The sequence below is a fragment of the Miniopterus natalensis genome, chromosome 16 (assembly GCF_054644295.1).
Source record: "Miniopterus natalensis isolate mMinNat1 chromosome 16, mMinNat1.hap1, whole genome shotgun sequence".
In the NCBI taxonomy this organism is placed as follows: Eukaryota; Metazoa; Chordata; class Mammalia; order Chiroptera; family Miniopteridae; genus Miniopterus; species Miniopterus natalensis.
Window position 1 is genome coordinate 18,541,072 of NC_142096.1, and position 16,136 is coordinate 18,557,207.

A 16,136-nucleotide genomic window follows, 5' to 3' on the forward strand; every position below is an offset into this window, starting at 1 on the left:
TAATTAAGAAATTCCTTTTAATTCTGGCAGAAGTATCATGCATTTTAGAAAAGCTCTTATGAGTCAGCCTATGAATGTGATCAATTGCACTTCTCTCAAAACCAATTGCTTTCTCTTTTCCTCTTCCTGCACTGACTGATAAAAGATGAACTGAACATGATTAAATTTAAGCACTACACCAGGTCAACGTTTAAGCAGAGCAATTGAATTTACAGTATATATTTTAAAAGAGAACCTGAGCTATGATTAAAAGTGCTTCGAGATAGAAATTTTTAAAAGAATAACATGATCTTAGGAACAGGAATGCTCTTATTAAATAAAAGCAGTTAAAGTTTTATAACTATCTTAATTAGGTTATAATGTCTAAAAAGAACGGCTTTTAAGGAAAACATCTGTAAAACTACTTTAAACAAATTAAAATATCCCTAAGATTATTAAATGCTTAATGATTAAATTTTTCAAATACAATGGCTATCAATTAATGTAGACAGAACAGTACTAACTCATTCACCACCATTTTTCTTTGAAAAATAACTATAATAATTGAGTGTATTATTATTTTTGGAGTAATTTTGCCCGTGTATTTGAAACACATATTTTCATTAATTTTCAAAGGACAGATGTTTAGGAACTTCTAAAAACTGCCAGACTTTTATATGTAGTCACTTTGTTTACAAACTTTTAGGCATACAAAAAGATTCGGGTATAAAGGCAACTTTCAACTAAAATTCCCTGTATTTCAGCAGTACATTAAGTTATCCAGTTAAATATTTAAAACTTCCAATCTATATCTAATTAAATCTATTACTTGATAGCTTACCTTCATTTTGATTTGGGTAAATAATTATGATAATATATTTTACTTATAGTATCTTTTAAAGTGTGACATATGCCAAATTATTAAGAAATATGTCTTCTACTTTTTGTATTAAAAGTAAACTAAAGCAAATTATATTAAAAGCTAAGCCTGATACATGTACTTTCCACAGGGCACAGTTAAATCAGTTATTTGTTTGCATGACAGTAGCACTAAGGACACTCAAATTTTATGAAGCAGAAAAGCATAAAATATCACCAAATGCTGTCAGAGGCGTGCTCTAGACTCATAGGCACTTTCCTTCTCTGAAACATTTTAAACTCTTCCAGATAACTACTGAGGCTGCTTCCACCTCTCTTAGTCTAATTAACCAACCTATTTTATTGTATGTCTAAATCTATTTTAATGCTAAAACTGTATGTATTTAACTAGTGATTTTCAAATAAAATACTATTAATATTAGAAGAGAAACATAACTGAGATTGAAATTTTACTCAATTAAACTACCTTGGACAATAACAAATTAGAAAAACACATGAAAAACATTTTCTCAGATTTATTTAAAAAATAATTTCACAAGTACAAGAAAAGCAAGTTCATGTTTGAGATGTAGCTTACAATTTGATATGCTGCTCATATTAATGTTTATTTTTAAGGTTATAATAGATCTTATCCAAATATGTAAAGTGACAACTCTCCCATGAACTGTAAATTTTGAACAAATTTAGTTTTAAAGTAAAGGAGCTAATTCCTCTTCTTTGGAATGGAACAGTTAGAGAAATTACATTTAGGAAATTAAAAAAGTAGATTAAGAAAGGGAATGTACACTTATATAAAGGAGTATTTTCATTTCATTGTCTAAAGTTGATAAAAAGAAAAGCTATTATTATAAGTCTTGTACGGTATGATGAAAAGTGATGTGGGCTCTATGTAATTCCAGCATTAAGACAATACAAGGAAATAAAATCAAGTTATTGAAAAATTCTAGCAGACTAAAATGCAAATGATGCTATTTTGAACCTGAACATTTGAACTACCCTAAGCTTTCAGATTCAAGTTCTTAAAATTCTCCTGATTAAGAACAACTGAATCAACTTTTTACGAATATATCTTCAGTGAACAAAACTGATTGAAACATTTTCTAATTTTGTGTTTTAGCCAAAGGGAATAAGTTCTTCATTCTCTAATTGATTTCTAGTTTAACAGTTTCTAAAAATATATCTCAAAAGTAAAGCTTTAATGTCGAGGCACTGATTAAAAATATGTAATTTTTTAAAAAAGTCAAATGGCAACCCTTTAGCTATAGCATTTATTCTGAGAATATTCCCATACTCAGAAATGGAAAGATAAAATATCATAAATAACATGCACATGTGCAATTCCAACACTGGTTTGGGACAATAATTCTAATATTTAATCACTGAAAGTCTAAAATGAGTCTTTTACTCTCAAAAAGGAGTTTGAGACTCTGCAATGGCAAATCATTCACAATCTGTAGAGGATTCAGTCTCCTTTTAAGAAAAGATGCCTCCTCTACCCTCAAAATATTTTCTAATATTAAAGGAAACTTCTACTCTTGAACATAATGGTACAACAGGTCTAGATTCTACTTCAGAAAATCAATTGCTAATTAATAAATGGGAAGGAAAATTTATTTTATTGTCAGCATACACCTAAAAACATTCCAGAAATTAAGAACTTTATTGGTGAATGTTTTTATCTTTACCTTGTGAAAAGCTTTTTAAATGTTATTAAGTTTGAAAAGAAATGACTAGTTTGCCCTAAAAAAGTCTACAAAGTACACTGCTCTTAGACTAAGGTTTTAAAATTTATTTCATTAACTTAACAAAAAGTTTTAAACTTTCTGATGAAAAATTACGAAAATAATTTTCAATAGTTTCTAACATTTTTCAGAATACTTCACTTAGGTAAACATTTAAAATAACCTTTTAAATCTTTTAAAAATAGCAGAAAATGATTTTTCCTTATTCAAAAATTAATAACTCCTAACAACCACTACAAATTATTCTTAGAGTTTAATTTAGTTTAAGTCAAATCTAAGAAGATATAGAGGAAAAGATATGGGGGGAATCAATTTTTAAAAGGTTACCATAAAACGAGCAATTTGTATCAAAATACTTTTTAGAGTTTCCCCAATTATCATTCGTATTTGGGAGGGGGTAAATTTATTATTTTTGCTTTTTAGTTAGTTATTCTTTATCCAAATTAAGTCAAATTTTAAATTTAACATGATTATTATTTGATTCTGAAATTCTCATCCACCTATTTCTTTCCCATCAATTTTGGGCATTTTAGTCCATACTTAAAATCTTATATACACTTTCATTACATAAAACTCTTACTTTTAAAAGGCATCAGAAAAGAGTATTTTTGCTTTCTCACACCTTCACATTTCTAGGTTTTCTATGTTTTTAGAAATAGTTTTTACTTAAAAAAAAAATGTAAGGAAATATTTCAAGCAAATTGCTTATCCTATTAACCCTAGGACATAATTGCCTAAGTTCACTCATTCTACATACACACATTTCTTAGGTAGCCATCTCAAATTCCTAACACACACTGTGGTTGGTTTAATACCATGATCCTGCAGTAACTCTGTTTACAAGACACCTAGGGACTTTTAAATACTAACAATTTTCATGCAGTATCACACCACTTCACTTTTTAAAAATGAAATATTATTTGTTTTATAAAAATGCGTTTTTGTTTTCTCATAAGCATTAATAAAAAAGAGCAAAAACTTGTGCACCTTAATAACAACAAACACAAAATCAGAAAACAAAAATACCAAAACACCCTTGGTAGTTCCACATCACCATATCTTTGTCAATACCACCCTAGAAAGAGGTGGCAGGGACAGGTGTACACACTGAGTAGAATGTAAACTTCTGGGCAGCAGGCCAAGCGATTCAAAAGTAAAAATCAAATTATGCCTCTGTAATAACTTCTACTAGGCTTTTAGTCATGTATATTTCTTATAACTTCAGATGTTAATAACTATACACCAATACATTTATAAAATCTGATCTAAAATTTTTCATTTAATTTCTCAAATTATATTTAAAAATTAAATTTGTTAATGATTTATAAAAGTTGTCCTGTTATAAATAAAAATAGTAACACAGTAGATATCAGATTCAGGCATTTCAAAAAAATGAGGCAATGAAAGAAATACAAAAAGTAAAAATTAGTTACCTACAAAGTGGTCTTATCGTAAAATGGAAAAGAATTCCCATGCATGAACTCTAAAATCATAGTTAACTTTACAGTTCAGCAATCCAATGTACCCTGCCCTCACATTTAACTTATTTGTAAATACTTTTCCAAGGCTACCTAAACACTTACTAATTGGTTAAATATGATGCCTACATTAATTCCTCTTAAAATTAAAGAAATTAAAGGTCCACTTTTGTTTTTATGCTATGTTTGATATATTTTGAAAGTATTCGATGTTTCAGAAAAGGTGTTTGTCAGGTTCTTAAAACATTTAAAAATGGCTCAAGGGACAATTTATAGCCCTTTTATCTTTAACATATTCACTATCTTCGAGTTTGTTGAACAGATTCAGTTGTTCTTTCCTTCTTTTGCAACTCTTACCTTAGTCAAATAACTAAATAATCTAAGATATTACCAATATATAGAAAAAATATGTATTTTATACACATTTGGAAACATATCAAAAAGAACAAGTATTCTAGGCAGTGGAGGTAAAATTATTCAGTAAAACTTCTTTTTTTCTTTTTCTTGAGTGTATGTGTGTGTTTATGTGTGTGTGTATAACAGGTAATTTTTCATATATCTTAATTTTCCAAAGAACAGTATTGTAAATAAAAAGATTAATACATTCCTAGAAAGAACCAATATTTTGATTACATAGCTCAAGAGGCAAGTGATTATTGAAACAAAACTTCAAAGATAGTTATAGATATGTTTCAGTTATCTGGCTTTTCAAATCTCAAAGACAGGCACATTACATTTAATTTACCAAATAACAATTTAATCCTGAGAGAGAAAATTTCCAGAATACCAAAACAAAATGTATACAGTAACAACCAGGATTCTGTTAAAAATGAAGGAAAACCCCCCCACCTTTGCATAATATTAAACCACAGAGCATCCTTAAATTTTTAAACTATATTGACAGAAGTAAATTCACTTATTTAGCTATAAGATGTCTGCTTATTAAAATATTTGGTTATAATAAATATACAGATATAGAATTTTATCAGGATTAGTCCACATTTATAAACCATGTTCCACAGCAGCTAAATTTCTTATAGCAAACAGCAAAATTAGGCATATAAATTTCAAATAAGAATCTCAAACTATGAGGTTTCTCTAACTGGTATAAAGATTTTGAGTATATTATATCTTTAGATTATTTCTGTAAATTGGTATAATTTAATTGTAGCTTCAGAAAAGGAGGTTCAACAGATTGTATTTCTAAGGCATTAGAAAAGCTCAAGACAACCAATTCCAATTAGATGTTGTGCTGTGCCCTATCCAAAGACTCCCTAAGGAATTACAGATTTTATACCTGTGCACTGAGAGTGCATTTTCTAATTCAGACAAGTAACTAGTTATGTCAAATCCAAACCTGAAGAAACTTTTATACCACCCTTTCTGAGAGAAAACCCCCCCCAACACCAGCATTTTTATTTAGGTTGACAATAACCATAACTTGAAGTGTCCAAACAACCTGATTAACTCAATGGTTTAAAATAATTGGAAGAAATACTTTTCCTTCACTTTTACAGAAATTGAATTTATTGATATTAGTATCTGGTTTGTCAAAGAGGCAACTATTCAAGATCTAAAAGACTCATTTATTTTAAATACATAGCCTAATTCTGACTACTTATAGTCAATGGCACTGTCTTGAGCCAAAATACAATAAAAATGTAAGATAAACTTCAAAGGTTTTATAAGTATTAATAGCATTCTAAAGTCTCTGGACAGAAGACTGTTTCGGGGAGGAAGAAAGCTTCTCTTCTGCATTGATAGTTTAATCACTTTCTAATCAATTTTGATTTAACAGTGGTTAATGGGATACATTTTTAATGAGTTCTTATAAAGTTGTAATTGCTTCCAAAATCAGAAACCACAAGATGATGTACTCAAACACTACACCGATGTAATGCTGTTATGGAGGTATTTACAGAAAGGTGCAGATCAGAGCTCAGTTGTGAACACAAGTTAACATACAATGGACTCCAAAACAGTAATTTGTTTGTACAGTATGGCAAGAAAAAATATTCTGAGTAAGAAGTATAAAAATCTAGCTCTATTTTTAATCCACTTCTATAAATCATAAAAACAAAGGAAAAGAGGCATTTATTCTAGAAACTCCATATACCTGTGGAAAATGGAACACAAGTAATTTTTATTCAAGATTAACCTTAATTCCAAATAGAGTACAGCTAACAATTTACATATTTAAATTTTTGAAAATATTGTAGGAGTCTAAACTGTTAGAGGTGACAGTAGTTTGTGCTCAGTAAACATTTTCTGTTAAATAACACAAGCAAATTAACTTAAGGTACAAACTGATAGTTCTCAGGATTTAAAAATCTTGTAATTTCAAAGGCACAGAGTTATAGCACATGTATAGGATGGGCTTTAAAAATGGGTACACGTAAACTTTTCCATGGTGTTGGTGTATGTGTTTTTTTTTCCTTAAAGTGCTTACAGTGTTAAAGAATCTCCATCACTCTGTCTACAGTTTTCAACCAGAAGTCCTCACTGTACCTTAAGCCAAATTGAATATTAGGTATTTTACAGCTTTTTACAAAATGGCTGTAAAATCACATTATGGGCATACACAGCTCTTTGATCTCACTGCAGAGAATTCATAACTGTTCAATAATGCTATACCATTACACCACACACCTTAAACTATTTCCATTTTTCCACAATTCCTTCCAAAATCAGCTTCCAAAGCAAAGCAACGTAACTTGAAAAGTTCCTGGGAGGGCTTGTTACACAAAAGAACAATTTGGAAACAAACTAATCTACACAATATCCATCTTCTGTTGAGCTTGTTTACCCCTCCTTTCCCTCCATCACTCCTAAAGGTGGGCGCACTTGAGTAATGGAAAGAAGGCTCTTCCATCACCACACACCCTCCCAGCACCTCTGCTTTTGGTCCTCAGACAGTGATTCTGTGTAGGTGATGAAAACCATAGGAAAAGAGAGGCTGTCCCTTTAAAATGCCCTGCTCTGTCCCATATCCCACGTGGAACCAACATCAGCAGCACTTTCCCATTAACTTCAATGTGATGCAAGAGGCACCATGCTTTTATATACATAAAGCCAGAAAACATTCAGCTTAACATTCTTTACTGAGGATGAACAGGTGAAGCAAACGTGTCAGGAAGGGAGAAGCCAAGCAACTCCCCACCCCTCCCCAAAAGGTGCTCCAGGCTCGCACTCCAGTCTCTCAGTGCAACATCACCTCTCTACCCCTCCTCTGTAGAGCCTAGTTTAAATAAAGGAGGGAGCCACTAACAAAACCTGAAGTATAAATGCGACGAAAATGCAATCTAGAGCCGGAAAGGTTTATTCTTCCAATCACACATATTAACTCTATTAAGAAAAATGGCATCACTTTTTTCCCCACCAAACCCCCCCAAACCGCAAAGATCATTAAAAGAGAGTTATAAAATTGCAAATATAGTGTTTATCTTATCTCAGATCAGTCCACATTACCAATAAGTTTAGCAGTTTCTGCACTACCACCTCCCCCCTTCCTCCCCCTCCTTCTCTTGCATCGGATTTTCACGTTTTCTCATTGTCGGTTGAGTTATAAAAGGCTTTTGCCCTTCGAAAGTTTTAAAAAAATAAATAAATATTAACTCCTTGGTCCCTGCAAAGTCAAAATGGACTTCAGGGGAAAGGCGGTTCATACTTTTACCTTTAGCGAGAAAAGGGGGAGCATCCCGGATTTTTAGGGATTTTTTGCGATTTTTTAAAAATTTTTATTTGGTTATATGCCTGAGTTCTCCCTCCATTTTGGTTGTTTATGATACTGACAACAAGCTGTCCCTGCTCTGTGCAGATCTCCTGCTTTCATTTAGCACCCCCTCCCCCTACCCCCCCCTCGCAGCCACACATCCAGGGTTCACACCTCCCCGAAGACCCCGCACCCGGACCCCGACTCGCCCACCTGAGGAAAGGGCAAAAACAAATTCATTTCTCCAAAAAAGAAAAACCTCTTTTGAAAAAGGGGCAAAGTTACCCCAAGTCACTCAAAGTGCCCCCCAAATATTGCCGACTGCGGGTTTCCGCCAGGCCCTTTGGGAAGCGACCTTCCCCCGGGATGTTTTGGTGGAAAATGCGGAGAGTTTACTCTCAAAACTGAATTTATATTAATTTTTCCCTTATTTTTCGGGTCTCTAATGTCTTCCGCTCTCGCTGCTGCCGCTGCCGCTGTCACAATATTCACAGCACCAGAGAGGAGGAGGAGGAGGAGGAGGAAAACTTTTCAAACTTTCCAGACCCTGAATAAAGGTTTTTTTTTTTTTTTCCCACCGACCTCACCTTTGGGTCTCCAGCCGCATCGCCCCCTGCCCTGTCAGAAGCTACTTCGGGAGCCCTCACACCCTCAATTAATTATTTTATTTTATTTTTTATTATTATTTTTCTCTCTGGGGTCCTGAGCAGGGGCTGAGAGTAGCACAAACTTTTCCTCCTCCTGCCGCCGCCGCTGCTCCTCTGCCCCCTCGGCTAGTCCCATAATTTAAATAACCCTGATATTTCTCCCGCTAAACGCCTCTCCGCCGCCCCGGACCCCGGGAGAACTCACCGCGGGGCTTTAACATCCTCCCTCCGGCCCGTCCGCCGCCTTTACACCGCCCGCGGAATTTCTAATAATTTTTTTCTCATATTTCGGGCTGGACGCGGCGGGCCTGGAAATTGTTTCCTTACGCCTCTTTCCAGCAGCCATTGTAGTGTATGCGCTGCCCCTGCAGCCCAACTTGCAGCTGCCGCCGCCGCCGCCGCCGCCGCCGACGTCGCGCCCACCGCCGCCTCCCCGGGCCTGCTCGGCCACCGCCCCCGCCTCCCTTCTCCCCGCCCCCGGCCCCCACCCTCCGCTGCGCCCGCCCCTCCCCGCGCGCCCTCCGCTCTGGGTCTGGCCACTAGACGCCGCCGCCGCCAGGAATGAGCCCGTTTATTGGCCTGTGGAGCCGCCAATCAAGCGGAAGTGTTAAGAGGCAGGCCACGGTGCGGGGGGCGCGGCGGGGCGGTGGAGGGCGGGGCGGCGCGCACGGCCCCGCCCACTCCTCCTTCCTCGGCCCTCCTCCCTCCAGCTGGGGGCGGGGCGAGACCCGCCCGCCCCCGCCGCGCACGGCCCGGATCGGCTGTCAGTCTGGCGGCGGCGCGCGCCGATTGGGCCGGTGGCCGCCGGGGAGCGGGGGCAGCAAGTTGGGATGCGCGCTACTTAAGGTCCAGCTGCGTGAGCTATTGACGTGTTTGGAGCTGGAGACTGTCGGGTCCCGGGCGGAGCTGCGCCTCGAGGTGAGTGGTCCCGCGACCCTCCTTCCGTGGCGGCTGCAGGGAAGGGGAAATAGGGGGCTGCAGCTGAGCCGTCAAGGGGCCCAAACACAGTTCCGCGCGTAGCCGCTCCCACCAGGCCTCGCCGTAGCGCGGGCCCCTTCCCCTCGCTTCTCCCGGTGGTACGGGTCTGCTCGGGCTGGGGGCTAGGAAGGTGACCCGTGCCCCGGCAACCCCAGCCGTTTCTTCAGCCTCCTTCCCAGCCTTGGAAGCGTAATTGCCTGCACCTACACCCAGTTTCCTGCGCCTTCCTCGCACCCTGCCCCCTCGGCGCCGTCGAAGGTTGAAGCAAGGTGTGTTCACCTGTGCCTGCCGTCCACGGGTGGACGGACAGGCGGCCCCGCCGAAGGCAGCGAGCTCTCGGACTTGCATCTCTCCGGCTTCAACATTCGATTTCCCCGCCTCCCTCCGGTATGCCACCTTGACTTCCTGACCCCGTCTCTCTGCACCCAGCAGTGGGTGAAGGGCTTTAGGTTCTCACATTTTCCAGCTTCCCGGTAGTTGCATCTGCGCTTTGTCAGAGCCTCAGAGCCTGCCTGGGCTCTGACCACCCTGTGCACATGGACGTAAGGTCCCTTCCCCCTTCCCTTGCAAAGCTACTTGGACAGTGGGGATGTGATGGGAAATCAAATACTTTTTAAAGCAGTTTGCCCCTTAGGGAAGATTTTACAGTTGTTTCTCAAATGTGCTTGTGGGGCCCCTCCTTCATCTTCAAGCAGAGCTTTGTAACTTGTTTAGTACCTGCAGGAAGTAAGGAGATGAGACCTCTCTAGTGGAACACTATCTTGCCCTTCAGCCCTGCCTCTCACTGTAAATTGACATTTCCAGTTTACCCATGTGGAATGTATGCAGAGAAGGTGATATCCAAACTTAGATTGACATGTATTTAGAATTTGGAGGGGAAAGGAAATGAAATGTGCATAAACTCATGCTGCAAACCTAATTCGGGTATATATATATATATGATGTTACCTGGGTGTTTTTAAAGAACTTCTGATCATAAGAATTCAGAATAGGACACTTTCACGTAAGGCACGCAACCTGAGTTTTGTCTGCATCTGATCGTTCAGATTATATCCGAGGAATATGAACAGCTAAGCAGAGTTGTGTGTTCACACATCATAGACTAGATGTAAAAAGCAAGGCTGTGCGTTTACTTAGTACCATCATCTCTCTAGGAGGTCAAGCCTGGAAAAGAATTGTGTTCAGCAGCGGGAAAACGCTTCTAGATATATTTGAATAACATCTTGAGTATCCATTTTGCCAAGATGTTTTTGTTAGCTAGCTATATTCATGTATTGTTCAGTGAAAATCATAAAAATAACAGGATTACGTAGTGGGCATGAAAAGTTAAAGGACCCAGAATGACTAAACTTTTTTCCATCCTTCTTTGCAAAGGTTAGTCACTTTTAGCCTGGACAACCTGATCATTTCCATAATAGAAGAAACCAAACTACGTGACTTTTGGTCGAGAATACCTCCACTTTTCAGGAGCTTGTGGGTTTGATTATTTCTCCTGAATGTACTTTATTTTTTTTTTAACATGACACATTTTTTGATGGTCCCATCTTAGGCAAGGAAAGTAGAAACCGTTTCATAAGAAAATTCTGACCTCTGTCTGGTTATGCTGACTTAGTTCTTCAGTTTTTTATTCTTTGGCGTTTTGTAGGTCATACTACATTATATGCTGCTTCTCCTTCAATCTTTAAGTGGAAGATGATTAAGCTAGAACAGGTTTTGGGAATATACATTAAATCAGCTCTTCAAACAGTGCAGAGCATTTAAAAATATTTGTGGATGGCTCGTCCATTGTATACAATATATTGAAACAAAAAATAACTGAAATATTTGTGAACTATTGTTTTTTAAATTTTTTCTTTTAATTCCTATGACATGTCTGAAGATAATAGTCATACCGATTTCTGTTGAACTCCATTATAGAAAGCAATTATCCTGGGATATAGTTCACATACCTATTATATGAGTATATGAGTTGTCTTGGAATAACTGATCAGCTCTTAGGGAACTGTTATACCTTCAATCAATAAAAACTTCTGTAGGCTGTATCTGTAAGGCATGAGTTAAAAGATTAAAGAATGACAGTAGCATTCCCTGATTCCTTCAACACAGAGTATCAATTAAATAGAAGATGGGGGCTGAAAGTAAAGTTCCAACTTTTTAAAAAACTTTTTGAAATGTCAGCTAAGCAGTAGCTTTGTTTTTTGGTATATTGGCCATCCCAGTGCTGGCCACAGAGTAGGCATTCATGTTCTTTAGTTAACAAATGTTTTTGCTAAAGTTGGGTTGTACTAAATTATTCCACACTTATTTTGTATGCTAATCAATGTATAATAAGGAAGTAACTGTTAGAGTGCATGCAGTATTCTTAGGTTTTGTTAATATAATTAATTGCTTAATCTTTAGAAATAATAATAAACTAAACTTGAATTATAGCTGAACTATCTTTCTTTTTGGACATTATAATAAAATTTCAGCATTTAAATATGGCCTTTGTGCTGAGGCACCATGGCAATGCAAAGGAAAAAACCAAGTCTTTATTTTCAAAATACAGAGGCTGCAGGAAGTTCCTCACTAGATAATCATTATGCCATAATTAATTTTCAAGTATTTATGGGGCTAATGAGATTTATTGATTTATTTTATGTCATCCACTGTGTAACTCTTTTCCCCAACATCTACTACCTGCAGTAAGAAGACTGTTAGGATGCCAATGGTAGCACGGAGACTGAGAGATCCTGACATAAATCCTTGCTTGTCGGTAAGGTGGTTTTCTTTTAATTTTCTTGAGTGTTAAGTTGGGAAAACGGGCTGCTTCTGATTTTGTGGGCATCTGTTTTCTGCAGTTCTTTTTTTAAAAATGTTTTTCTCAGTTTATTTGCTTTTTAATTTTAATGGGATTTTTAAAAATATAGAAGTTTTATATTTCCTACCCAGAAATCCAGTAAATATTCACTTAGATCTTTTTTTTACTATGTTCATTTATCATTATTTTAATTCACTTAGTTATTTTTTATTAAAGTATAATTGACATATATTAATTTCAGGTGTACAACATAGGGGCTCTACATTTATATACCTTATGATGTGATCACCAAAATAAGTCTAATATAACCACCTGTCACCGTAAGATATTATTGACTGTGTTCCCTGTGCTGTACATTACATCCCTGTCACTTATATTATAACCAGAAGTTTGTACCTTCACTTTTTCACCCATCCCCTGAAGCCCCCTTCCTTCTGGCAACCAACAGTTTGTTCTCTTTATCAATCTGTTTCTGTTTTCTGCCATTCTTTTTAAAGTTATTTCTGTACAAAAAATATTCCTAACTAGAGTATCCTTATTTTACTAGAGCATAACTAAGATTTATCTCTTTTAAGTTTTCCTTATTTATATAATATGCAAGCATTTAGTTGTCACTATAATGTTAAACAGGCATATGTAACACTGAGGAACATTTTTAGTCCAAACATGGAAAGTTGGAAAGTATGATATTTTTAAATTGTCACTAAAATTTATGTTTTAATAGCAATAATTTCATCATGTCCTTGAGACTACCTGGTTGAGAGTAAGGGGCAGATATGAAATTAGTCTATTTAAAGTCTAAAGGTTTTCACAAAGATATATAAACAAAGTGTTTTGTTGAATAGTAAGCTTTATTGGCATTTATTATGACTAGCAATACTTACTTCTGGCTTTGTCACCCTTGAATTATGTAATCATCAGACTGGTGCTGTGAAAATGATATTCCCTAATCCTATATAGATTTTCCAAATATACACATTCATTATTTGGCATAGAAATTTAGATTTGACTGTATATTATATGTTTTAGACTGCCGTATTAAGTCTTTAGACAGAAATTGTTTCTAAGATCTATGAAGCAAATTACTTTCCCATTTAGTTAAAGCTTTCCTTTAGGTGGTAACCTCTCAGAATCATACCTTTTACTTTGAAGTTTGTTATCTTATCTACTTCTAGTTCAGCCAGCTTAAATTTCATTCCCAAATGGCAGGTACCCTCCTTTGAACTCATAGCCCTGTGTTTCTCACTTTAGTTTTGAAGTAATCTTAATGATATCTGTTAAAATTGCTTACACAATAGTGTATATACTTGAGTAATTAAGTGAATGATAGCAAAAATACAGAGATGAATGGTGTTAATTTAAGTTGCCTTGATGTAGACTAGTTATTAGCAATTTACTTAGGATCTCAAAATTAGCCTTAGCATCAAACATTCAAGTCAAAGTCAGAACTTGGAAAAGCGAGAGAGCTACACTCTGAGTTGGGAAATGATTTTGATTCTAGCTCTGCAACAGTGATTTTCTGCACATTGCACCTTCCCATAGCTTCTTTGTTAAATGGTTATGGGTTAAATGATCTCAGTCAGTGCTTTGGCTCAAATCCCTGTGATTAGGTATTCAAAAAACTGACCCAGACTATGAAAAGGAAGATGTCTGCCCTGAGCAGAATGAATGCTTGGGACAGTTGCTTTGTGGGGAAACATCTTCAGCAGTTTTTTGGTTTGTTTGGTTTTTTTTAGATCCCATCCCACCTCTTACATGATGCCTATCTTACATATTTAAGGAATCTGATGCTTCTACCAGATGTATGGATGAAAATAACTATGACAGGGAAAGGTGTTCCAATTACTTCTTGAAGTACAAGAACTGCCGGAAATTCTGGGTAAGTCTAGCTTGGTGAGATGAGGTAGTATTAACTCATCTCTTAGGCTTGAAACTGAAGCCCGAAATTAATCAGTACCCACAATCCTTCCTTTGGGATGGCTGCAGGGAAACTTAATTTTCAACTTGATTGCTCAGTGTGTTATTTTAGCCCTAAACAATCCTTGAGAGCTCTTCTTAGTTGCCTCATCCTACTCTAAGGTGTAAAGATTCAGTTCTAATAGAGGGGGGTCTTCCTAGGTGTATAAGTATCTGCAGCCCTAAAACAATAACCTTGTTATAATTTTATTTCTCTTGGAGATGAACAAAATGGATAGCTTGTCCTGTCATTACACATATTAGGCTTCCACTTCTGCCTCCTCTCCCACCGCACCTAGAATAGTTTAAATGGTCCCGTTTTTCTTAAGACATTGGTATGTAATTTCTGTTTCTCTGATCACTGGATCCAGCTGCTTCATTTCTCTCTGCTAAATTAGCCAATTGTTTCATTGATGGACTGTGCTCAATTGTTTTTTTCATCGTTTTTTAAAACTTGGTTTTTAGAATTTCATTTTTGAGGAAGCAATATCAAATTACTGAAAAATGATTAGCATTTAATACATGACTGGTTTGGTTTCTTCTCTTTTTTTTTATACCTACATGCAGAATTCTATCATGATGCAGAGAAGACAGAATGGAGTGAAGCCACCTATGCCAACAGCAGCAGAAAGAGATGAAATCTTGGGAGCAATGGGAAAGATGCCCTATTGAATGTTTGCATTAAAATTGATTATTTAACATAAAAGAAGATAAATATTTTTAATAAATGATTACTGTAGTCTTTTAAGACCATTTAAGCCTTACCTGGACATATCTTATATTCTACAAGGGGAGACAAAATTAAATGGACACTGTGTCTTTTGTGTTTGCTCTAAGTGCCACTGCTGACCGTGCGTGTCAGAGCTCACAATACTGCCTGGAGTGTTACTGAGGGAAGTGTTAGAGAAGGGTACGTGAGGAGCTGGGCTTTTCCTCTGGGCCTGACAAGAAAAGGAAAGTATGAAGAAGTGGACTTAATGGAGGTGAAAGGAAGGATTTCATGGGAGCGACAACATGATGGAAGGAAAGCTTGAGACAGATTCAGAGAGCTGTCTGTCTGACTGTTCCACCTCGAGTTTAAAGTGGGTGGAGAAGTAATGGCAGAGAAGACTGAAGTTGAAGGCAGATGTGTGATGGGCCTCAAATCTGAGGCTCATCACTAAGATCCCTGCCTTTACTTCACTCAGTTATCTTGTTTAATTAGGTTAATACATTCACTAGGCAGGAAGCAGGGCTGTGGGAAGGTTGCCTTAGGTAAATGGCATGCAAAAGAACTGGTTTTCTTTCTTTAAGGAAAGGCATGGTTAAAGGACTCTATGACTAAAATCCATAAATATTGGATAACCTTCTGAAGGCAAAGTATTCTTGAACTATGGTAATGGGGGAAAACGTGATTCTCTTAGAATTAGGATTTTTATTTTGAGGATGAGACGGGCAGGGAAGGGTATGGAGTTCATCAGGTGAATGCAACACAGGGATGAAGCTAGAGCTCAACTTCACTTTATGATATAAAAACATAAACCAGAGAAAGACAAGTATCACATAATCCCTCTGATATGTGGAATCTAATGAACAAAATAAACTAATGAACAAAATAGATCCAGAGACATGGAAACATGGAACAGACAGGAATCTCAGAGGGAAGAGAGGGTAAGGGGATAGTAACCAAAGAATTTACATGCACATATGCATAACCCATGGACACGAACAATTGTGCAGTGAAAGTGGGGGCAGGGGAGGGTGTTAATGGGGGAAAAAGGGGGACATCTGTAATACCTTCAACAATAAAGATAAAACAACAAAGCAATATTCAGTATGGTGACTGGGGTGGATTATATAGCTGCTCTCATACCCACCACCTTTTAAAATCCAGTTAGTTTCATTGAAAGAATAGTTTTATAAAAGACAATCATAGAAAATCAACAACAAATAGTTTGTGTCCCTGAGTCCCTGTTCTTCAGGTGG

At 36.9% G+C, this 16,136-nt stretch overlaps 2 protein-coding genes across 4 annotated transcripts in view; one reads left to right on the forward strand and one right to left on the reverse strand.

The window, feature by feature from the left end:
- Positions 1 to 8,777, reverse strand: part of PLAG1 (PLAG1 zinc finger) — a 65,872-nt gene extending 57,095 nt beyond the window's left edge. For both annotated transcript variants that reach the window (XM_016207733.2, XM_087825385.1), the window contains exon 1: positions 8,643 to 8,777. The gene's annotated coding sequence lies outside the window, so the exon portion shown is untranslated. The remainder of the gene's footprint in view (positions 1 to 8,642) is intronic.
- An 838-nt stretch (positions 8,778 to 9,615) lies between these two features.
- CHCHD7 (coiled-coil-helix-coiled-coil-helix domain containing 7) lies at positions 9,616 to 14,981 on the forward strand. 2 transcript variants are annotated; one of them, XM_016207728.2, is made up of 4 exons: positions 9,616 to 9,802; positions 12,101 to 12,170; positions 13,996 to 14,094; positions 14,739 to 14,981. In XM_016207728.2, the coding sequence occupies exons 2-4, from the start codon at positions 12,117 to 12,119 to the stop codon at positions 14,841 to 14,843; spliced, it is 258 nt and encodes an 85-aa protein (XP_016063214.1). In that variant the 5' UTR covers positions 9,616 to 9,802; positions 12,101 to 12,116; the 3' UTR covers positions 14,844 to 14,981. The 2 variants fall into 2 exon arrangements, with proteins under 2 accessions (XP_016063214.1, XP_016063215.1); XM_016207729.2 differs by having other exon boundaries at positions 13,952 to 14,094; positions 14,739 to 14,924.
- The last annotated feature ends 1,155 nt before the right edge of the window (positions 14,982 to 16,136 follow it).

Coding starts and splice junctions, on each gene's coding strand:
- CHCHD7 (XM_016207728.2), top strand. CDS start 12,117: ATGCCAATGGTAGCACGGAGACTGAGAGATCCTGACATAAATCCTTGC. Junction 12,171..13,995: donor ACATAAATCCTTGCTTGTCG/GTAAGGTGGTTT, acceptor TACATATTTAAG/GAATCTGATGCTTCTACCAG. Junction 14,095..14,738: donor AGAACTGCCGGAAATTCTGG/GTAAGTCTAGCT, acceptor ACCTACATGCAG/AATTCTATCATGATGCAGAG.